General features: G+C 41.0%; 1 protein-coding gene and 1 long non-coding RNA gene across 5 annotated transcripts in view; one reads left to right on the top strand and one right to left on the bottom strand.

The window, feature by feature from the left end:
* Window positions 1-16,672, bottom strand: part of SEC24B (SEC24 homolog B, COPII coat complex component) — a 49,809-nt gene extending 33,137 nt beyond the window's left edge. Inside the window, exons 1-3 of one of the 4 annotated variants that reach the window (XM_037380978.1) lie at window positions 16,353-16,672; window positions 10,060-10,764; window positions 3,302-3,487 (exon numbers count right to left, since the gene is read on the bottom strand). In XM_037380978.1, coding sequence (XP_037236875.1) covers window positions 3,302-3,487; window positions 10,060-10,764; window positions 16,353-16,479 — 1,018 coding nt within the window. In that variant the 5' untranslated portion in view covers window positions 16,480-16,672. Of the gene's footprint in view, window positions 1-3,301; window positions 3,488-10,059; window positions 10,765-10,836; window positions 12,148-15,811; window positions 15,874-16,352 lie in introns of those variants that run through there. The other 3 variants (XM_037380969.1, XM_037380987.1, XM_037380993.1) reach the window with 3 other exon arrangements.
* Window positions 16,673-16,785: 113 nt separating this feature from the next.
* On the top strand, window positions 16,786-24,949 carry LOC119145004. Its single transcript, XR_005103272.1, has 3 exons — window positions 16,786-17,026; window positions 19,275-19,360; window positions 24,759-24,949. It is a non-coding gene; the product is annotated as an uncharacterized LOC119145004 (long non-coding RNA).

Below are 24,949 nucleotides of genomic sequence, written 5' to 3'. Positions count from 1 at the left end.
TGCCAATGCAAAAATTCCAAGTATGGGCAGATGAGAGAAAAAGACTGAATTAGTCATTCTACTAACACTACTTCGGAGTCTTTGGAATGTTCTTTAGAATAACAAACTTCTGCTAAAACTCCCCCTTTTCCAGTCACTGGTCACATACATAAAGGATACATGTACTCAGAAAGAATATACAGAGATTAAAAAATATATTAGTGACACAGAAGTTTAGGAATCATAACCTATGTCACCACGAATCCTCTGGAGGCAGGGCTGGATTGACTTACCAGCCTTATGAGTTTGCATAGATGTTTTTTATTTTCATTGACAGCAGTACTACAAATTCCTACCTTTAGGCCACTCCAGCGCTGTGCTAGCACAACTGTCGGGCTACAAAATATCTGAGAACTGATGTGGCTGAAAAATAACCTAGTTTACCAAGTCATTCTTGGGTGGAGAAGCCTCCTATTTTGGTTCACTGACCAGCAATACCTAGCATAGGGGAAAAAGCAACTGATGGGCAGAAGTGAGTGGCTGAAGACAACAGTTCCAAGTGCCACCATGTGCCTAATCATGATTTCTGTTGTGACAACCCAGTTCTGCTTAGTATCTTTTACAGAGTTGATAATAATGTTAAAATATCTCACTCTTAAAACCATAAAAGCGGTTTTGAAATTATTCTTATTTTGAGTGAGATTACTTCATAGGTCTGGCTTAAAATGCAACCACATAATTTAAATCAGCACAGGCTTCTTGGACTGGAAATTTCTAACCCTTGCCACCAGCATACCTGTGATGTAATAATATCCCATTTTAAGGCTTTATCCAATTATCTGTTACAGACATCTGGAAATGTAGGCAGGAGGACACAAAAAGTTAAGAACTCATTTGCCTATGAAATAAACCAACTATTTAGGTATTTTAAGTACAACTACCCATACCATGAAAGACTTTAAAACGTAAAGCATACATTTTATGTGGCTTAAGTTTCATAATGGAGGCCCCACCAAAAAATGAAAATTAACCACATGCAGAAACATTCTGAAGTTCTTCAACTGGCTCTCTATCCATAACCCTCATATTTTCAACAAATTTTACAGCATTAAGATCTTAATACAAAATAGCAGTTCTCACAAAACGAACCCTCCTTTTCTCAATTCTTAAGCTCTTTGCTTTAAGTTATTTTCATTTACCCATCAGTTCCTCTCATCGACATAAAACCTAAGGGAGTCCACAAGTAACATTCAGACAGGACACACATTCTCAAAGTCATCTCTAGGATGCCATTTTCAGGTAAATTATTGTTTATCTGCATTATTGTGTAATAGATGCCTATGTAAGATTAATAGGCTTTAATACCTAGGTTTTTTGGTCCTGTTAGAACTTAGCCCAGTAAACAATTATAGTATTTAATTCTGTACAGGAATGCCATACAGGAGCTTAAAACAATGAAATCCACTTAAAAATTAAGTCCAACTGGTTTTCCAGAATGCTTTCACGTAGACACGCTACTCTATAATAAGAAAATAAGGGCATTTGATCTCTATATGGGAAACACACTTTGAATTCTAACAACTCAGACAAATATTCAGTAGATGTATTCTATTTTTTCAGTAGGTTAATTTCTACAAATAAATTTATCACACTTAGTTGGTGATAAAAAGTTATTGCAAGCATACATTATGTATTTCAGACTCAAATGAAACTACATGAAGAATTTCAAGTCTTCTAATGCTCATAAAAATACCATCTAAACATAGAAATTGTGATGACATGTACATGGATTTATTATTGATTATATCAACATAAATACAACTAAATCAATGCAAACTCCTAACATCTTTATATTCCTGACATAGGTATATTGCTGGTTTTAAAGTGTGCTCATTCAGCTACGTATTGCATTAATGTTCACTTATATGGAAGTATTTGAATTTAGAGAAGAGTTCAGCAGCAACTGCAGTGGTTTCTATTTAATGCACCAAATGTTCACACATTATACAGGAATCACTGCAAGAACATATATATTGCATATCAAGGCAAGCACAGTTCAACAGCTAAAATCCTTTTTCTCATTAGAAACACGGTTATGCAATTTCTTTGTCAGATGAAGCAATAGGTTTCTTTCTAGCAAGCACATCTACAGTACAAATTCTAACCAGTACCAAAGTCAACTATAAAACTGTGCAAGAACCAAGCACAGTTTCATAAACTGATTTATCATTTTCCTTAAAATGGTAGACCATGCATAGCATGGTTTATAGCATTTATAGCAATGAAGAATTATCTTTTTGCCTGTAAGATCTACAGAGTTGATTCACAAACAAGTTACTTCTTTATATTTTCCACTTCACCAGAAAAAGGACAAAATGGAGAAAAAGGGGAAATTTAGACATTTATGTCAGAGGATTTTGGAATTTAAGAACAAAAAGACATGCTGTGACAGTCATAACCCATGCTTTCTACAATTATTTTGAACACCAAACATGTCACATTTTCTGGACAAAATTAACACCTACTTCCACCTCACGCACTGAGTTCTTTCTCTGTAAGAATTTTAAATTCTGAAATTACCAAGAGAAAACACAGTCAAAAAAAATAATCAATGCAGTAAATTACATTTGGAATACTAGATACAGCAACATTTAACAGTCAAGAGGCAGGTCAAAACATCAGGGTAGAATTAGCATGGCCAAAGAAGGCTCAAGACCCACTGATTCTTTGTCAGGAGGCTACCAACATCAGAATAAAGAAGGAGCTTATAGAAGAACGCCTCTGTTCTCCCACAAGGACTCTTGTAGCAGCTTTCCACAGGAGCTTACAGCTAGGGAGTAAGAAAACAATTCTATCAGTTTGAATTTAATACTCAAACTTGCTCTGTTTCCCAGTGCAAGTTTCATTTACACCTGACTTTTCAATACAGACCGATCACAATAGTGAGCGAGCAGCTGTGTGGCATTTAGCTGCCTGCCAGATTAAACCACAACAGTCGTCCTTCCAAGATATTAAAAATGAGCAGCTTTTTAGAAGACTAAAGGGAACTAGGAAGAAGGGCTTTTTGAGGAACAGACATGTAAGACTGCTAACAAAACAAACAAGCAAAAGATGACATATGGCCAAAGGAAATCAAACAGAAGAGCTAAGAGAAGCTAGAACCAGGTGGTATAAAACAAGAATGCTAAGGGAGCCTGATGAGATGCAAGAGACAGTCTTTAGTCAGACAAACGCAACAGCAATAAAGCTTCCAGCATTCATGTACGCATGTGGAACAGGGCAGAAGCCTGTATTGTAACTTCATCCCATTCTCTTTTAGTACCTTCCTGAAGGGCCAGCTCTGGTGACTGTGGAACAGAGGGTGAAGATCGCGGCTGTGAAGAAAGGCTTGGAGCAGGTGTCCTTACTGAGGAGATCACAGCAGAGGAAGCAGATGTTCCAGCCCCAGGCTTGGTAAATGAAACACTCTGGCTCTCAGAGTGCACAGGCTGTGAAGAATCAATGCCACCTAAAAACAAAAGCAGAAAGCAGGAACACTTTGTATTTGCACACACAATTACACAATGCAAGCAATCACATTTGTTTTCACAATAGCTACAAAAACAATACAGTACTTCAGAGACATGTCTTCAAACAAGTATACATGGAAAAGTTGGAAGATTTTTATAAAAAAACACCTATAATATTAAAACTCCATTAAAATGAACAAATTGCTCTGACAACTAACAACAAAATGGAAAGCATGATGTAGTAAAGTTAAGATCAAGCAGAAGCTAAACTGATCTATTTTTGATCCATCCCTGCACATCCATACTTTCACAGGTTCCTCTTCCCAGTTAAGAGGAACAGTCCATGTGGGATAGCTCCCTCTCAATATTCCTCCTACACACAGGAAACCCGAGAGTCAGCTGTGTAGCAAACCAGTATTCTGCCTCCCTCACAGGGCTGGCAATTTGCAATTTTGGTACTCTGTTGTGAGACCCACATTCCAAGCAACTTGTTTCAATCAATCCTGCGTATTCCACAGAACTTCTGATGTGTTTTAAACATCTGGAATAGATATGATCTTCTTTAAAAAGTTAGATTAGTGCTTTGAGAGATTTAACCCAGTCCACAGAGAAGGACAATAAAACCTCAATTAAGTTAGCTTTAAGAGGGTTGGTCTGTGTTTATAAATAGAAAAATTTACACATTTTTCAATTTATAAATCGTCATTGTGCTAGGATTCTTTCTAAAAAAAACCTAACAGAGCAAGCTGTTAAAAATAATAGAAATAGTTTGACCAATATTAGTCAGTAAACACATAGAAAATAAGAAGAACAAAATTTACTGTTTGTAGAGCACTCATTTAAGCTACAGAATTCATTAAAGGATGCACATGTAATATTAACTTTGTTTTATAGCAGTGCAGTTTATCCAGTCCCTGACTTTTATTTAAATAATGGAGCTGATATCTGAAGGACTTTAGGGGGAAGCTGAGGCTTCCTTTAGAAGGGGAAAAGAAGAAAAGGTGGCTTAAAATGATCCTTCTGTTTTTCTAGTTTACCATCAAAATTGACAGTATACATTGTCACCACCTTCATGGAACTTTTTATTATGCAGTTTTCAAATATAATGTTGAGCATACATATGGCTTTTTCACGTGTTACCAAAATTTTTATTTCTCCAAAGTACACATACACAGTACTTTCTATTGAAATGCACTTGCTATAACCTCTGGTTCTACACATTATGTCTTGTAGACTCCCCACAGAAGTATCAGCACCTGTCAGCAGAAATCTTGCTAGGGTAGCTAAAAAGCTTCCTCAAGCAAGGTATGCAAGACAACAAGGCAAGTTCTTTGTTACATTAGCGTGCTTACCCAGGTTTTGTAGCAGAGTTGTTTATGGGGTTATGGTATTTTCCACACTTCAAGTCAATACAGCAATGCTTACAGCACCAAGTACTGCTGTAGAGCATGCTAAATGCTATAATGTCACAGTGTCACATGTTCAAAGCCAAAACCAATTTAAGGTCAGATTAGCTGAAGATTAAATACCTTCCTGCCAAGTACTACTGTGTATTCCCAAACAAAAATAATCTAAAATACCCTACAAAATTACATGGATCCTTTACATGTATTGTAAGAAAACATTTTTAGACTCTGAAGAAAAACATAACAAAACTAGTAAATAACATAACCCCCCCATATTTAATACAAAAATCCAACTGGCAAAACTTCATGTTAAACTATTTGGTGAGTATGGAAAGTTTTCAAAAGCTGTAAGTAACCAAGATCAAAGGAAACATTTGGACAAAGTTGATTTAAAAACTACAGAGTTAGTAACTGTCATCACATGAGACAATCTATGGTTGTGGTAATTATACCATCTTTTTTTTTTTTTATCTCTGGCCAATAAGAGGATGGTACCCTGTCATGTAAGTACTGATGAATTTAGGATGGTGTATTTCAGCTCTATTTCAGCTCAAGACACAGCTGGACTGAACACGAGTTTAGAGTACAAGTTCCCCATCAGCTTATCCAGGACAAACCCAATCAGGCCATACAACGTTCCCACCAACAGATACCACGAGAAGCCAGCAGCTTTGTCAGGCTGCAGTAAATTACACAACCCAAACTCAATGACACAGTATTTTCTGGTTTTTACCTCCCACTCCTCTCACATTTAATGTGCACTGAAGTTTTCCCTCATGCCTTTCAACCATGAATGCCTTTTGCACTAAAAATGACCAGGTACACCACTTGGTTACAAAAACCATGTACTAATAAAGACCTAAGCTAAAAGGTATGTTACAGAAAGAATCCACAGAGCTGTGCAAATGAGGCAGTGTGATTCATTAATTTTTCCTATACACTATCACTTACAGGTTTTTTTATTTCCAACTTGAGACCTACAGGAAGCTGTTAAGAAGTGTATCACCACAGTACCTTCACAGATTTTCAGGAGAGTTCAAGAACCACCCCTTTTGAGTTGCTACAGCTACAGTCTTGATTTCCTGTCCTCCTGCCCCCTTGCCCCCCCATCACAACATGTAGTTTCTGCCGAGAGGTTTACCACCTCTCTGCAGCTTCCTCTTCAACATCTTATCTCCCCAACTTCCTGTATCTTGTCTGCAGTCCCTCCCCTGTTTCCAGCCACACCTATATTAGCAGATTTACAGGATTAGAGCCTACATTCCTATGGAACTGGGGCAGCAAGGACTTTAGATAGATCTGACATAAGGGGAAGTATGTGCATGAGATAAAGAAATTAAAGCGTCTCCTGCTCAAGCAGGCTGCCTACAATTACAGGACAGTAGACAAGATCCAGGAAGCAACGAAACCCATACCATCTACCTGCAACAGGAGTTCTCTATCTCCCTCTCCTCAGGGATAAGTCCAGTAAAATTTGGGCATCCTTGCTGATACCCACACTGACTGGAAAGCACCAAGAAAAATCAGAGTGCACCAGTTTCAGCTGAAATAACCTAGAAAAAACATTAAGGAAAGCCGTTGACCTAGAAAGACAAAAAGCCTAAATAATAACAAGTGAGTTATTTACACAGCACAACACCATTTCTGCACAGGTTTATACCAACACTGTTCCAATGAAATACAGAATTTAAAACTAGAAGATGGCATTTTTGCTAGATGAAAGTAGTTTAAACCAGCAAGCAGAAAAATATCAAATATTCCTTTATTTATTTATACTTTGTTTATACTTCCTAAAGCAAACAAAATCAATCTCACTGGCTGCTATTCATCAACACAAGTCAACTTCCAGAAACAGATTCCTCTTAAAATAAATTTTTCTTTTTCTAGTGAAATCTCAGCAAGCTTCACTGAAAATACTTCAGTGATTTCAGACAGTGGCTGCCAAACTTTTAGAAAAAGGTTGTGTTGCAGTTCTAAGTCCTTAGTACGAGACGTACAGCAGCTCAGGAGTTTGATCATAATAGATGCAAAATTTTGGGGGCTTTCCAAGGCCTACACAATTGGATTTTTAAAGAAATCAATTTGTAACTCCAATGCTTAGAACTCTTCTGGTTCAAGCAGAAAACAATTCATACATCACCAAACTTCTGAAAGGCTTAGGCCAGCCTAAGTTTCCTGAGCAAGTCCTGTTTAAACATACAGATTTTATTAAAAAAATGTCATTCTTTCACATAAAGAATGTTTGTTTTTCATCAGAGAGCTTTCAGTGTTCACTGACTGCACAAAACTGCTGCTGGAAAATACAATACAACAGCATCGTGACAGTCTTTTTAAGATTTGCTTATTTATATTTTAAGGATTGTAAGGGGTCTTCTTTCACAGCACAGCAGCAATGACTGCAAACTGTCTTACTAGCACAATGACTAATAGTAGGATACTGTATCAAAATTTCTTTACATGAACAGTCCCAGAAAACACGCTTAGGAATTTCAGTGTATCTTAAAATTTTCCAAGCAATTTTGCAAAAAATCTCTACACAGAACAAACTGCAACTGTTTTCAATCATTTTTTCCTTCCTGCAGAACAGCAGAGAGGATGAAATATTCAGAAAAATTCCTTCTTATAAATCACTCATTTCCTTAAATTCCTTTTGTGTTGTACTCAGAAACTTTCCAAGGACATGAAACAACTGGTAAACAATTTTCAGTAAATTTGCAGTAAGACTGCACTGGGAAATTCAGAAAGCGTATCAGTGTCCCAAAAAGTTAATAAATTATGCCAGGACCAAACAATCTATTATTATTTTATTAGTTATACTCATTGTATATTTATAATATATTTTTAATTACATATATTATTATTTTATTAGCCAGGTGTTGTAGTAATCTAATTTTAAATAATCTTAGCCAAAGATGTTGAGTTCTAGCCTAAAAAAAAAAAGAAAAAAAAAATGTCTGATATTGTTGGAGACAGTCTGTTTAGCCCCAGACTTAAAAAATGGTATGTCTTCAGAATTTTGTAATAAAACAGCCCAGCTTCTCCTTCAGCCTAGCTACTGGTTGCTATCTTTATTTGCTCTTTCCCCGTCAGTAAATACAAAATCATGTATTTGTGTGCTGAGGTTGAACCAGGATTCAGATGAAAGAGAAAAAAAGTTACATCTCCAGATAAATCAGTTCCACAATCCAGTCCACTGTGCAATGAAGCACGGGGGTGCTTATTTCCGCAGCTTTACAAGCTCAGAAAGAATCTGAATGCGGTTTAAGTAGTTATGCCTACAGTCTGGCAAACAAACCAAGTACTGCAATATTAATCAAGTCTAACAGAAACAGTGGATCAGTGATTATTTTTGTAACTGCAAAGTATACACCTGTTACACACCACTACCACAGCCAGTTCTGTCAAGAGCTCTTTGAAATTCAAATGTGATATTACAACTTTATTACTTTTTCTTGAGGACATGTATTAACTCGATCACTCCCTCAAGACCACCACTGAATGGTTTAGAAATAAGACTATCCTCATATTGCTCTTCATGGTTTGGTCAGCTCCACCGTTTTACCTTTAAAACAGCTTTTCCTTAAAAAAAACTACCATAATGCACAAATCATAGATTTCAAGACACCTCCAAAGAAGTAAAATTAACAGGCATTTAAATTAAAACGTCTGTAAATAAAACACTAACAGTCTGAACAAACAATGAGTTATTTTCACACTACTGTGAATCTTACTATTCTGGAATGATACCTGCATTCTGTCAAGTTCAGCTGTAGAGTCTGCACTCAGCAGAATCAATTTTTTTGGCCAGAATTTTAAACCTTTAGTCCTTGAAAGAATTCATTTTTATGCTCAACAATGAAATGCCATTAACTTCAAAAGCTTTTTAAAGAGCTCCCCTACTTTTTCTTTTTTAAATAGTGTTTTGCTTCATGGTTTTGAAATATTACAGAAAAATCTCACTGAGCACCTTATAAACAGAATTCAAATCTACTAATATTCAAAGTACTAAAACTGAGCTGAATGATGACACTCTACATCCTACTCTTAAGGGGAGAAAAAGCAGTACTGAAACCAATTTCAACCTTGGTATGGATTGCATGAGCTTGATTTAGGCGTAGCATTTTTTCCCAGACAAAGCTTTATCATCAGTAAATCATTAGTCTTACAAAACCTCGGCTACAAGGACTCCTAAAACAATTCCAATGCTAAACTATAATCTGAAATATCTGGCATAAAAAAGGAAACATTATGTAATTCTCTAATCTCTCTCTCAGCAGAAGAGAAAACCATTAGTCTTGCACAGCTTACAAGTCAAAACTGCATGAAGTTAGAAAATTACCATTATAGAAAGAAAATTAGAATTTTTCTGTACGGACTATTGCTCTCTCAGAGGGACAGCAAGATGTTTCAATGTGGAAGCACTCCCACATCTCTAACCTCTTTCATTCTTAACAAGTACTGCCTACCCTATAAGCTTTTACTCAGTTTTCCCATGAACCAGAAGCTGCAACTACCAGCAAGGACTAAGCATACTTGCCCTCAACTGGCACCTTCACAACTTCAGTCTCTACAGCTACATCCATACTAAACATCAAGTTGTTGCTATAAAAATCAGTTAAAACCACTGAACCTGCTCTCATTCAAATGCTTATAAAAAATATTAAACAAAACCACAATTTCCTCCAAACTCATGCCAGGTTCCACTTTTTCTGAACTTTCTGAAGAGTGCATGCATGTTCACTTAGGTAAAATTTAAAGAATCAACTTAGATCTTGACTTAAAAAAATCCTCTAGCCAAGAAAGGAAAAAAGTATCTTTGTGATTAACAGGCATTTCAGAAATTACACATTCCTTCAAACCTGCATGAAAAAAAAATCCCTTCCAAGGCCACTCACATTAAAAAAAAAACCCAATAAACTCAAACCACCCCCCAAATAGTGTCTTTTTCTGTATCTCTCAAAGAGAAACATGTCAGTGATACCATTTGCTGCTATTGTGAGGACTTGGTAACCAATGAGAAAAACCTCAAAAAGGAGCAAGGACCAAATTCAAAATTACAACATACAATGTCACGTAGTGAACAAGTACAAGCCAACAAAAGCACATGATTTCTGATGTTTCCCAGACGCATCTGGAAGTTCACTATCCTTCAAATACTACCATACCTGTGTTTATTTGGTTGTTTACTTTAGCAACCGATCTAGTGAGATTGCTGCAGAGGTTGTCTTGAACAGACTGAGCAGATGAAGTAGTTGATAATGTTGTGTTATATCCCACAGGAACATGCTGTTGAAGTGAATGAGGTACTGATGTACTCTGGCTAGAAAACTTGTTTGTCTCTTTCACTTGTCCAACGACAGGTAGACTCTGAGAGGTAAATGCCTGCCCATACACACTGCCAGGAGCCGCAGGAGGATAGGAAACATTAGGATACACGGCACTGGAAACCACAGGCATGGCGTAGTGATCAGAATTAAGGGGAAATCCCTGAGATGCAACTGAAGAACTGACAGAAGTGCTGTAGTGATTACCAAATGCTGAGTATGACTGCTGAGCACTCGTATGCAAGTAGGATGCAGATGATATTGCTCCTTGAACAGGTCCTTCAGCTGACCCCACTGTATGAGGAGTTTTGTTGTACAACTGCTGTGATTCCTGTGTATTCAACACACTGGTACCCACAGAAGGTGTCATCACATTTTGTGCTGGTGATGAATAGTAAGTACGGTAGTAACTGGCTCTGTACTGATTATCCAGATGTGAAGCAGCAGCTTTATTGGGCACTTGGGAATAGTGTCCTGAGGGTGCACTGTAGTTGGGAGGATGTGAGCCATAGCCAGAGGGAAACTGCATCCAATTCTGCACAGGACCTGAAATGAAGAGAAAATGTCACATGTATTAAAGGTGTATCTGCTAGTAGTGCCAATGGACTCTGTACTTACTCTAACAAACAACTGGCTGCTTCTTGTTTTCTGTCACTATTTTTGAGGTCGCTGTCCATCAGCAGAAAGAGAATAAACCAAGCATTACACACACAAAATACAATATTTGAAGCAATTTGCAAATATACACAGAAGTAATAGAAAAATTCATTGTTTCCATTATCAAAAGAGGTCTCCATGCCAGGACTGTATGCCTCACATTTGTTGTACTTTGAGTATTTTTAAGAGGTTAATATTTAAACAAATAGTGAGCAATGGTAAGCACCAAATTGATGCTTCTGAGTGTCTGAATATGCCTACGGAAAATGAAAAGCTGTAGTCAAACCAATATGTCAATATACAAAAATGTAGGTATTCTTCACAAATCCTCCATACAGTGACCAAGATAAAGTGCCACAGGGCAGCTATTTTTGTCTTCTGTGTTTTGTGTTATGCTTTTATGAAAACAAACATTTTTATGAAACTATTGAGTATCTTACAAGGCACTTCATTTCTGTTTAGTGCCTGAAACTTACATCAATTTTAAGAGATGTTGATATCTGAGAACTTGACCTCTGCTGTCACCAAAACTGGCTCTGTAACACTAGAGGTTAATTACATACAGGTCCATCAAGGGCCAGTTGAGTAGTTGTTTGCTGAATGTTAACTATGTCCAGGCTGTTTTTTTTCACTGCCAACTGATCAATGGTAAATCTGAAAGTTCTTCCTCAAGTTCTTTTCCCAAACCCTATTTTTTGTTTTCTAGAGAATGAAAAATGCATTTCCTTAGATAACCTCCTTTCTTAAAATTACCACACCCTACTGCTTAGGTCATGCTCAATGACTATGGTGTTATTCCCAGCCCTTGGCAAATACAAATGCACAGCACTGGGCCACTTGCAAACTAAACAGCAACTGCTATAATAATTAATTTTTCATTTCCCCCTTATACTTACAATGATTATAAAATTCATGTATCCCTTTTCTTGTCTTCAAATTCTGAAAAGTCATTGCTCTCCAAATAACACCCAGATAGTCTATGATTAACTTGCTTATGGGATTCTGTTAACGAATTCATTATTAAAACTGCTTTGCAATGAACATACTGTCTAAAATTGCTTTCTGATAAAATTAAAAACATATTTTTATAATTGACAACCCAGAAAGCTGAGCAGAAGAGGAAGAAACTAAAAAATAAACAACAGTAACTTGGACTGCTGGGTCAAAAGACAGAAAGGCACTTTGGGAGAAAGCATAAGGAAGCTTAAAAAATATATATACTCTCCTCAAGACTCCGAATGTAGCTATGCTGCTGATTCACCATTTTCTTGAAAAAGTGGGAGCTGCTTCATAGAGCTCTGTAGTTTATTCTCCTTTAAAGGAAAATGATTTTGAGTTAGCAAGTCATTAGCAGCTACGTGAACTGTGGCAGACTTTCAACTCACTTTTTTGAAATCTGAAAGAGCAAACTCAAAAAATACACCAAAAACCTATATCTGTCAAGGCTTATTGCTTTAAGCAGTTACGCCACTTAAGATGGCAAGAAAAGATGCTTCCTCTGAAGAGTCTGCACATTTGTTCTACTAAAATATGTGGAATAAACTAACTGAGCAGGTGTAATTTAGTAACTGGTTTAGGAGCACCTAACTCAAAAGGTTGCATGTCAAACCATCTAATGTAGTATCCAGCTTTGGTTTGAAAAGCACACACCACAAATAAAGGCAGATTAAATTACCAATACAAGATATCAGTCTCTACATCACAGGATGCCAGAGTCACCTTTATCAACATCTTTAAGTAGAAACATCTGTAAGTTTAAAACTACACATGAGCACACAAAACTATAAACCCATTAAAACCTCACTAAGACAGACACATCTGACATTTTAAAAATTGTATTTTTTATTTCAAACTCCTGTTTTTTTAAAACAAGTTTTACAATTACAGATGAAAGATTATTCCCATTATCTGAAGTGAGGGTTTTGTCCATTTGGTTATAAAGAATGTGAGTAGAAAGTAATTTTACTGCAATTAGTAGCTGAAGCTACTAATGATGACTAGATAATTGGACTGTTTTCAATACTGGAAATCTGGGTACATCTTCAGTGTCATTTTGATATCTGGTTAATTGCACAATCTGTCCCAATGTCTCAAGTGCTCCACCTTCCTCTCAAACCACTTGACAAATAGCTCAAAAAAAACCCCCAAACCTCCATGGGAGGAGCTGAAAACCTTGGCTGCACACAGGTGTACTGCTAAAACACCACCTCTGTAATGAAAGCAGTGAACCTCTCCTTCTACAGACAAATTAATGCTTTATAATGTATTACTATACAAACATTAACAGGCAAACCCCCAAAGCCTTATCACTTTTTAAGGGGGGGAAAAAGCAACCACTAAAAAAACCAAACCCACTGCTGTGGCTATAGCACTACATGAATTAGTAAAGCTTTGCTTGCTAGTTTCATGTTTCTTTGGGTTTTATGTCCATGCATTCTCTCACCTGAATAATTTAGCCATCTGCAATATACCCTGCCCACATGTAGTCTATGTACATAAACTACAACATCAACTTCCTTTCCAGCCAAAAACATGTTACGTCTTCTTTAACTTTTAACATCCCTTTACTGACCTCCAGAGACTCACCACAGCTCCCGCACATGTCCCTTATGGGATGGACAGAGAGCAGCATTACTGTGCCTCGTTAACTGCCAGCAAACAAGCCAGCACATCAAGCCACTGCTGAGCTCTCACAACAGCTCAGTCATGCAATTAATGTCTGGCTCCTTCGTTCACCCAGCTTCCCATTTCGCAAAATATTCAGGAATTTCGTATCTTTCAGATCTCTACCTCTTTATCACATTTAATGAAACTATCCAGAAGACCCAAAATCCGAGCAGGGATGGAAAACGGAGCTAAATAACGCCACAATGAAAATTACGGTCCCAAAATGCTAGTAGAGATAACAATGGTAAACTCACAAACCATTTGTAGACACCACTAGACAAATCTTCTGAAGAACCATGAGGATTCAGTATAATTAGCTTCTCAGTGTTACATTTCAATACTTTAAATTGTTAGCACTGAAATCCTCCATGCTACTGAAAAATACACCATCTTTTAGTAGTGATTTAACAAGCAACATTTTATTATGCTGAAGTCAGAAAACTGGTCACTTTCCACTTACATACAAAGTCACCTGTAAGACTACTACAATAAAAGCTTCTCAAACTTGCAAGACTGTATTCAGAAGAACTACATTTCAAAGTCCCAAACTCATGAACACCCCCTCAAAGGCGCTTTTTTTTTTTTAACACATTATTTGAGTACAGGATCAAACTAAGACCACCGTAACAGAAATGGGAAAAAACCCCAAACACAAACAGAATTTTTTAAAAACCTATGTTATAATAAAACTGAAGTTTTCATGGGTCTCAAATGGACTTAGTCATTGGAGCAAGCAAAACTTATTAAAAAACAAAGCTGAACATCCTTTTTAATATCCTGTATGTGCAACAGGTTGCTTGCTTTCTGCAAAAAAAACAGTCTCTCTTTTATCTGATCCCTGGAACTTCAAGGTTTTACCTGAAAAATCCATGGTTTATGAAATTAAAACATAGAGCACTCTAAACATCTGAAAGGATGCACTAGTGTTTTCTTTCAGCCAATACAGAAATAGCTGTATTCACTTAAGTATCTTACACTTACACTCCACTGTACCGACGTAAAATGAAATTTCAAAAGTGATGTCAATCTTTGTGAAATTTAGTTTCTATCAGAGAGAATGGAAATTTCCAGTAGTTTTTTTCCTGTTACTATTCCCCCTCTTCTCCCCCTCCTATCACAATTTAAAAAAGACTCAAATCCTGTGTTATAACTCCAGAAGATTAGTACTAAAAGAAGACAGATACACTAATCTAAAAATTCTGTAATGCTATTGCTAAATGACACAAAATGACAAATTCAGAGTTCTTGCCTGCAAATGATCAAATACACATTACTGTAAGATATCTTAAGGAACACAGAAGCCAAAGTTAACTTGAGTAGTCTGCAAGTTATACAACAAAAATTCAAGACTATTACTGAACAGTGTACAAATTTCCCAGAACTGAGGAAAAACTTCTGAAGAAATTAAGTGGTCTACTACAAGGTTTTAAACAAGCTATTTTTGAGGATATTAGCAAAAACATAGAGTTAATTAAAGAAACAAACTGTAATGATGGCTCTTTACAGTTTCATTCTGTTAAAAACACGAAAAGAACATGTGTCAGTTTCTCTTTCTATGATATTTGCAGGTTATTGATGCAGTAGTAGCTGTGTCCTGATGACATGTGTTTTTATTAAAAGCCACGTAAGCTGGCATTTTTTGAGTAACTTTAATATTGTAATGCTGAGTTTTGTCAAAGTTTGGACACATCTAAGGCATTAGTATCTCCCTAAAATCTACCATTTAATTACTTTTGTTTTCTTACACTTCAGTGACTTTTGCATTATCTGCAAACTGACTCAACCTACTTTATAGACACGTAAGTGCTTAACTACCACTTTGGACACAAGAAATATTCATGAGTAAAAAATATTGTAGGTTGTTAGCCTGCGTACTGATCTGTACAGAAAACACACCTGTGCACAAAACAGCTCGACTACAAAAAACAGCTTCACAGCAGAAGCCAAAACTCTATGCAAGAGGCCCCATTTAGATACCAAACCATCATTAGGTGGGGACAAAGACCATACAGGCATTCTTTAAAGTTAACGAGGTGTATTAATAAAGAACTAATTTTATAGCGCACCAATTTAAAAACGAGGAACTGCACGGTAATTATTTTAATTCGCGTACTGTTAAAGGCTCAGCACCTCTTCAACTGAAAAGCAAGTCAGTATTTTGTGACTCTGAACCGTTTTACCACCGTTTTTCAGTGGCCCACATTTCACCGGTCCAATCTTGCTTATTCAACTCAAAATCCAAGAACCAGTTGCGGGAACGCCTACCCACCTACTACTGTTAAGTTCATGAACAGTTGCGAAGTAAGCACTCCCGTCTGCAATACGTGGTTCGCTGCCCGCGCTCGGGCACGGCTGCCAGCGCCGAGGCCTGGAGGCGCCCCGGCACCCGGAGCGCTCCCGGGAGGCCGCGACGCGGGCGCCGCAGCAGCGAGCGGGTCCCAACCGGCGCGCAGGGAGGCGGGTGCCCCCCGCCGGGGCTGACAGAGCCCGCGCCCCGGGGGAGTTAGCTCCGCACGCCGCGCCGGGCCGGGCCTTTCCCCAGCGCCTCCGCCGCCCTGCAGAGAAAGGACTCCGCCGCGGCCCGCGGGGCCCTCCGCCGGACCGGCGCCCACGCCGCCCCCCTCAGCGGCTGCCGCGGCGCCCCGCACCTCCCGCCACCCCAGGAGGAGGGGAAGGCGAGCAGGGCCCCCCCGGCCCGCGGAACCCGCCGGGCCCCCCGCGGGGCAGCCGCGCAGATGGCCCCACGAACCGTCTCTCCCCGCCGCCGCGACCGCCAGTGCTAGGCCGCGCCCAGGCCGCCCGCCCCTCACCGTTCTGGTAGCCGGGCGCGCCGCTCGGAGGGGCCGCGGCCTCCCGGGAGGCACCAGGCCCGCCCGGGTAAACGGCGGCGGCGGCTGCACCGGCGGGCCGCGGTGGCAGCCCGGCAGGCGCGGACATGGCTTCTCGCTGCGCTTCCTCACTCCGGCCCACTCCTCTTCCTCCTGCTTCTCCGCCCCGGCCGCAGCCGGGCGTAGAGAGTCGCCGACGGGCCGGGATGCCGCGGCCGCCCCTGGGGAGCGGAGAGGGCAGGAGCGCGCAGGCGGGCCCGAGCGCCGCTCCCGCCACCGCGGCCCTGCGGCCGTTAACGCCGCCGCCCGCAGCGCCCCCTGGCGGCGCCTCCGCGGCACCGCCCTGCCCGGCGTGAGGTAGGCCGGGCGCCCCTCCCGCCGCCGCCGTGCCGGGCTTCGGTCCCTGCGGGGGTGGGTGCTGCAGCCTGACCTGCCCCGCTCCCTGCGGGGCGCGGCCTGTGCGGCTGAGAGGCCCGGCCCGGCCCGCTTGGCCTGCGGGTGGTGGGGGCCGCCTGCCCCGCCTGCAACCCTGAGGGTGCGGGTGGACAGGCCCGGGGAAGGGGAAGCTTCACCGCCCCTGCCACGACGCACAGACATACCGTACAAACCCCTGCCATCGTTCTGCCCGGCTGAGGCTTTTCTGTCTCTATAGACAGGTAATAGATAAAGAACACATAGAGGTAATGTGAGTGCTCTGCACGGCGGAAAAGGCCTCACAAGGTGAGGTGAGGTGAAGCAACAACTGTAATTCTGTATACACCCTGGGAGGCAGGGTGAGGTGAGGGAAGGCTTTTATTTCTGTATTAGTAGGAGTGCACACTCCATAAGAGCATGTGTATACTGTCTATTTAGGCAGAAAGGCCTTGACAAGGAGGAGTGAGGCGAGATGAGGCAAGGCTTTTTAGTCTTTGTACAGAACATACACTTTATATTCTCTGAACAGAAAGTGTTGGTGAGCCTCCCGTGTTGGCTGCTGTTGGCAAAGGGTTGCCATTCAGCTTAGCACTTTCCACTGTCAATCACACACTAAACCGTATTAATTTTGACTGTGTGTTTGTCTCTACCACCTATCAGCTGTCGTTCACTCAGATGCTGTTCAATAGTGAATTCATTGCTCAGGTTCTTTTATTAATTATGTCCAGAAGTTGAAAGCACAGTAACATCTACTGGTGATCGTATTGTCAAGACCAAGCCCAGCAACACTGCGTCACCTTGTTATATGTATTTGACCAGTTCCTTCCCTGTCTGTACACTTTTAACTGTTTCTGGTTATTACATGTGTCTGTCATTAAATACTTCAATACTTTTTTAATTACTTTGCTTGCACTCTTAAGTATATGGTCCTGCTCTGTTTCTGTTATTATGAAGCATGCAGGGCATCTTTAAATGTGGCAGGAACTGACTGTATTTTAAAGTTTCTCTGCCTTCACATCCTATCAAACTCTGTACAGGTGTCTTGCACAGGCCTCCATTAGTCCTTTGATAGACTATAGATCTGTATCTGAAAGAAATTATTTCTTTTCCATATCCTAATAAGCTAGGGCAAGAAATAATGGGCTCAAAATGCAGCAAAGTTCGGGTAAGCTATTAAGAAAAATACATTACCTTAAGATACTAAAGGAGCAGATGACATGGGAATGGTGTGATGTTGCCATAACTGAAGGACTCTTAACAGGGGTTACACAAATATATTGAGATTCAGATCGTTATCCAGCTTTGGTGCAAGTGAATTCTTGAAGTCCCTCTTAGGGCTATATTGTGGTGATATGGCTAACAAATTCTGCTGTTAAAGTTGTTATTCTTTCTTCATAACCCATCCTCTATTTCACAGAAAGTACTTGTGTGAAATGAATGCGTGACAGCAAAATATTTCAGAAATATGGGCAACCAGTTGGTTTGTCTTTTCACTCCCAGTGACATTTTAGAAGGTGTATAACTGTTTCCTTGTACTATAACTATATTTTGTCACAGCATGCAACACATGTGAACCTGTGTTTTCACAAAGGTGTTCCCTTTCCAAAATCTTGTTTCTCTAACTCCTGTACTGTGAGATTGTAAATATATCCTATATCACAATCTGTGAAAATTATGCATCAATTTACGAATTTATGATTAAGCACAAGGGGTTATATATCATCATGCTAAAAGCAAGCAGAGGCAACTGGGAATTTTCCCATTGCTTTGAATGCTTTTACAAAACCTCTTACATGGCTTAATTAATGATTTTCTATGAACAACTGTTACACTGTGGTTAAACCCATTCACTCCTAGGAAATCCAGATGTATTGGCAGCTAGAACACAAGCCCCTAATGGAAATCCACTGTGAACTCAAATCCATTAATTTTGTTTTCCTCTTTTATAATGAATCTGAATGCATTAGCAAGAAATGAGTATTAATGTCCGCTGTTTATGATATCATGCAACAAATAACACAAGAGCTGGTTCACCTAGGCCATTGCTTCCACTTAGTCTGGTAACAAGCTTACAGGAGTAAGAAAGTCTTTGGCCAGTTGGTGCGGCTTAATTACTAACAGATTTATTTTGACCTTTGGTGCAGGAAATTTTGCAATGACACAAAAAGGTCCCTCTGTCATTTGGGGCTGGGTGAGCAGAACATGAAAGTGTATCTCATTACCTGTAATCTGGTAAAAAGGGCATTAAATGCCCAAACCTAGAGAGCAAAAGTTATTTTTGCAAAAAGGAAAATCTGGAAACAAAATCATTATAAACTGAGTTAGAAATAATTTTGAACAAAACTAAATCAAGTCTCTTCCACTTTGCCATACATTTCAGAAGGAGAATGCCAAAATTAAGTGCTTTTATAATCTCCATCAACAAAATACAGCTGTGAGTCACCTTAGCTCACTAAAAAATTCCTAATTATTCTCCTGCTTTTCTTACAGGACGTGGGCCACTTCAGTGCAAAGTAATAAAGCTTCATGTTTTCACAACCAGAAGTCCCAAATTGTGTTAACATCGTTGTATTTGGGTAAGTTGACTGTAGTCACTGTAGTGCAATTGCTTTCCAGAATGAGAGGTTGCAAATCAAGACTCTTGGTGTCACTGTAAAACGTGCCTCTGCTTGAGTGACCTCTGCATCTGACTGAAGGATAAATCCCTGCATCTGTTGGGTGAGATCTGTGCTGTACTTCATTTGTAGCTGGCTAATGAGTAGAAGAGGCCCCAGCATAGTCATGTTCCACTTTAAATAAAAATCTTTCAAAGATCTAAAACCTACCAGAGAAATGTGATGCAGCTCAGCTTTCTTACATATGTACAAATTTACTTTCCATGTAGTTTATTTTATTTATTACCCAGGTAACTCCACAGAAGTTCTGTGTCTCAGCAGCGAGCAGACCTTTTTGTCTGCCTGAAGTGCTTGGCACCTATTCAGGTTGGGTACACAAGACTGAACTGTGCTTAATTTCAATGGGTTTTCTTCTTTCCTTTTCCTTTTTTTCTGAGGTATGTATACCTGTAATGGAAAAGGCTCAGAAAGCAGCAGGATCTGCCTGGCTGTGGTTTTACCAGCTCTAAGGAGAGCCTTATGCATGCACATTCTATAAGACATCATTTTTACCAGTCTCTATGCAGATTATAGGATAAAATGAACTGTCACTGCGACTACCAAGGTAATTGTGGTGATCCAGCCACCTTTGACTACCTTGACATCAGCAACGGTCTAATAGTCATCATCCTAGGGTGGCTGTAATGATGTAAGAGACTGACTTAGCTTTTCAAATCTTCTAGATTTGAAGGGGGAAGGGACTAAAACTAAGATCATTAGAGATGAGCCTGGGGCAACATGCCAGGATTTGAACTGAGATCGATAGCACAGCTGAAGTGCATCTATGCCAGTGCCTGAAGCATGGGCAACAAATAGGAGGAGCTGGAAGCCATCGTGCAGCAGGAAGACTGTGACATACTTGCCAGCGCAGAAACATGGTGGGTTAACTGTCATGACTGGCGTGCTCCAATGGGTGGCTACAAACTCTTCAGAAGGGATAGGCAAGGAAGGAGAGGCGGTGGGGTAGCTCTGTATGTCAGGGAGTGTTTCGACTGCCTAGAGCTGGATGATGGTGACAGTAGGGTTGGGTGTTTATGGGTGAGAATCAGGGGAAGGACCAACAAGGCAGATATCCTGGTGGGAGTGTGTTATGGACCACCCAGCCAGGATGAAGAGGCAGGTGAAACATTCTACAAGCAGATCCTACAAGTCTCATGATCGCCAGCCCTTGTTCTTGTGGGGGACTTCAACCTACCAGATGTCAGCTGGAAATACAACACAGCGAAGAGGAAACAATCCAGGAGGTTACTGGAGTGTGTGAAAGACTTTCTGACACAGCTGGTCAGTGAGCAAACCAGGGGAAATGGCCTGCTGGACCTGCTGTTTACAAACAGGAAAGGACTGGTGGGTGATGTGGTGGTCAGAGAACATGTTGGACATAGCGATCATGAGATGACAGTTTTCAATTCTCAGAGAAGTAAGGAGGGGGGTCATCAGAACCACTACCTTGGATTTCCAGGGGGCTGGCTTTGGCGTGTTTAAGAGGCTGGTTGACAGAGACCCTTGCTAGACAGTTCTGAAGGGCCAAGGGGTCCAGGACAACTGCACATTCTTCAAGAAGGAAATCTTAAAGGGGCAGGAGCATGTCCCCATGTGCTGGAAGATGAGCTGGTGGGGAAGACCAACCTGGCTGAACAGAGAGCTTTGGCTGGAACTCAGGGAAAAATGGAGACATTACCACCTTTGGAAGAAGGGGCAGGCAACTCTACAGGACTATAAGATGTCACGAGGTTATGCAGGGCAAAAATTAAGAGGCGAAGCCCAGCTAGAACTCTGGCTGGCCACTGCCTTAAAAGATAACAAAAGATGTTTTTACAAATACATTAGAAACAAAAGGAGGGCCAAGGATGATCATCCTTCATTGGATGTGGCAGGGAACATTGCCACAAAAGATGAGGAAAAGGCTGAGGTACTTAACACTTTCTTTGCCTCACTCTTTAACAGCAAGACTAGTTACCCTCAGGTAACTCAGCCCCCTGAGCTGGAAGACAGGGATGAGGAGGAGCAGAATGAAATCCCTGCAGCCCAGGAGGAAGCGGTTAGTGACCTGCTGCTCCACTTAGACACGAACAAGTCTAGGGAGCTGGGTGGGACCCACCCGAGGGTACTGAGGGAGCTGGTGGAGGAGCTCACCAAGCCACTCTCCATCATTTATCAGCAGTCCTGGCTAACTGGAGAGGTCCCAGGAGACTGGAGGTTAGCCAGTGTGACAGCCATCTACAGCAAGGGCAGGAAGGAGGATCCAGGGAGCTACAGGCCTGTCAGCCTGGCCTCAGTGCCGGGGAAGGTTATGGAGCAGACCAGCCTGAGTGCCATCATGCGGTACATACAGAGCAACCAGGGGATCAGGCCCAGCCAGCGCGGGGTTATGAAGGTCAGGTCCTGCTTGACGAACCTGATCTTCTATGACAAGATGACCCCCCCAGTGGGCAAGAGAAAGGCTGTGGATGTTGTCTACCTGGATCTTAGTAAAGCCTTTAACACTGTCTCCCACAGCATTCTCCTGGAGAAACTGGCTGCTCATGGCTTGGACAGGGGTACTCTACACTGGGTTAAAAGCTGGCTGGATGACCAAGCCCAAAGAGTGGTTGTAAATGGAGTTACACCCAGCCCGTGGCCGGTCACAAGTGGTGTTCCCCAGGGCTCAGTACTGGGGCCAGTTCTGTTTAATATCTTTATCGATGACCTGGATGAGGGTATTGAATGCACCTTCAGTAAGTTTGCAGACAATACCAAGTTGGGGTGTTGATCTGCTGGAGAGCAGGAAGGTTCTACAGAGGGATCTGGACAGGCTGGACCGATGGGCCGAGGCCAATGAGGTTCAACAAGGAGAAGTGCCGGGTCCTGCACTTGGGTCACACCAACCCCACACAGCGCTACAGGCTTGGGGCAGAGCGGCTGGAAAGCTGCCTGGGGGAAAAGGACCTGGGGGTGCTGGCTGACAGCCGGCTGAACATGAGCCAGCAGTGTGCCCAGGTGGCCAAGAAGGCCAACAGCATCCTGGCTTGTATCCGAAACAGCATGGCCAGCAGGACTTGGGAAGTGTTTGTCCCCCTGTACTCGACACTGGTGAGGCTGCACCTTGAATCCTGTGTTCAGTTTTGGGCCACTCACTACCAGAAAGACATTGAGGTGCTGGAGTGTGTCCAGAGAAGGGCAATGAAACTGGTGAAGGGTTTGGAGCATCAATCTTATGAGGAGTGGCTGAGGGAACTGGGGTTGTTTAGTCTGGAGAGGAGGAGACTCTGTGCAACTATCTGAAAGGAGGTTCTAGGCAGGTGAAGGAAGTCTGTCCTCCCAGATAACTAGCAGCAGGGTAAGAGGAAATGGCCTCAAGTTATGCCAGGGGAGGTTTAGACTGGATATTAGGAAAATTTTTTTCACTGAAATGGTGGTGAAGGATTGGAACAGGCTGCCCAGGGAAGTGGTTGAGTCACCATCCCTGGAGGTATTTAAAAAACATGTAGATGTGGTGCTTAGCTACATGGCTTAGTGATGGCTTGGCAGTCCTGGGCTGATGGTTAGGCTTGATGATCTCAAAGGTCTTTTTGAACCTAAATGATTCTATTATTCTGTGATTCTCTAGACCAAGGTGATGAGCTCTGCTGACTGCTATGCTAGAGTTGATGGCTGCTGAATGTAGCTAATTATTATGGCCTCAGTGTCTGTGACTGAAAGTCAGAATAGTTGTTCCATTTTGTAACCCCTAATGATTTGTGTCATCCCTGTTAACAATCTAGTCTATAGTTTCTGTGATACCTCTTCAAATCTGGAAATATGACATAATTTCTTACTTAAATTGATACTCCTGACTGGCAATTATGCCTGGTAAGCCTCTTGAGTATGCAGTGCAGATAAACATATATATATCCAGACTTGTAACACTCCTGGGTGGTTTCATCAGCTGCAAAATTCAGTCTACAGGATTAGTACTTAGAAATTGCCAGGCAAGCTATGAATAAGGAAGAGCCTCAGCTATATCCAGAGATCTAAGTATTTTCATGAAAGGGGAACTCTAGCCACAAGCTTTCACGTGACCTTGGAGGACAGCTAAACAAAAGTGAGAGAGTCTGGGGAATTTTTGCAGCTGGTGTGCCACATGCCAGCTGTAGAAGTGTAGTGATGCCGTGATCCAAACAGGCTGAGCCTAAGCTCATGAAACCTTTTCACTTTTCAGCTATTAAAGTTATATGTTTTTCCAGTAATTTTTATAAGACCTGTAAAACTAATAAACCCCTGAAAGATCTATTACTCTCTGGCAGTTTGATATTTTATAGGTTTTCCATTAAGATGGAACAATGACTCATCTAAACCACTGGAGCTCCCTTCTTCCTCCTTGGCTCCAGATGTGCCGTTTGCCCCCAAAGCAAAGCTTGTTGTTCTGAAAAAGAAACGTGCTGCAAACATGGGAACTTGCATCCAAAAATAGTTTCTCAGTTTTTCCGGATGTCTGCATCACTGGTCTCCACTGTATCTTCACATGGGCAGTAAGAAACCCACAGACACAAACCAAAAGACACAGTTCCTCCCCCACATTATAGGACTGTGCAGGCTCCACTTACATGCACACCAGAGGTCCTGAGGAGCTCAGTCACATGGTAAACCCCTTGGCTTCAAAGGTTTTTCATATGAACGATGGCAATGAGATAGGCTCATATGAACTGTAGATCAAACCATCCAAAACTAAAATAGACGATAATTAAACTATCGAAGCACAATTAAAACTTAAAAGTACCATGTTGTGGATTAGCAGCTTAATGCCATAAACTTCAAGGACTTTGCAGTGATTGGTGCTTTAGAAACTCTGTTTTTCTGTGTACATTTGAAACAACTTCAGAAGTTGAAATTGCCTCTATCCTTATCTGAAGAGACTGCTGCCCTCTGAAACTAATTGAAAAATTCCTCTCACAAGATGTTTTGGCAATATTTGGGAAGCTTGTCATGCCAATTAAATATTATGGACACTGGCTGGTCAGGGCCTGATTCTGTACTGACTGCCTTGCTCTCTTCAGTGGGACTAACTCTGGAGGATACCCAGGAAGCTCCATGCCGGTAGGAAAAATATTACTCAAAAGCATCATGTAAAGGCACATATTCTTACTTTACAGCCATATAGTTGTAGTACCCCTTCCAGTACTACTTATTTAAGGTCAGATTTTTTTCATGAGTAGCAGTGCATTGTTTTCAGCCAAGGGAGCCCACAGAGTGCTTTTCACTTCAGAGAATAAATAAATGTAATTAATAAAGAGTTTACAGATTGAGTCATATGATGTTATATGCATGAAAAAAATTAAACAGTAATTCTCAGTTTCATTTCCAGGCACAAGCTAAATAATAGCATTCATGGAGAATTCGTGGAGAGAGACCTGAAAGAAGCAGAGGACAGTGAGCACTTTGGATGTAGGAGAGATAAGGAGGGGCCCTGGGAGAGCCAGGGGGCCTGGATGAGGAGAGGCTGGATGGGAGAGGAGCTGGAGAAGAAAAAAATTTGGAAGCAGCAGAGACAAGGAA

This window comes from Falco rusticolus, chromosome 1 (genome assembly GCF_015220075.1).
Source record: "Falco rusticolus isolate bFalRus1 chromosome 1, bFalRus1.pri, whole genome shotgun sequence".
Lineage (NCBI taxonomy): Eukaryota > Metazoa > Chordata > Aves > Falconiformes > Falconidae > Falco > Falco rusticolus.
This window is presented reverse-complemented; position numbering and strand designations above follow the sequence as displayed.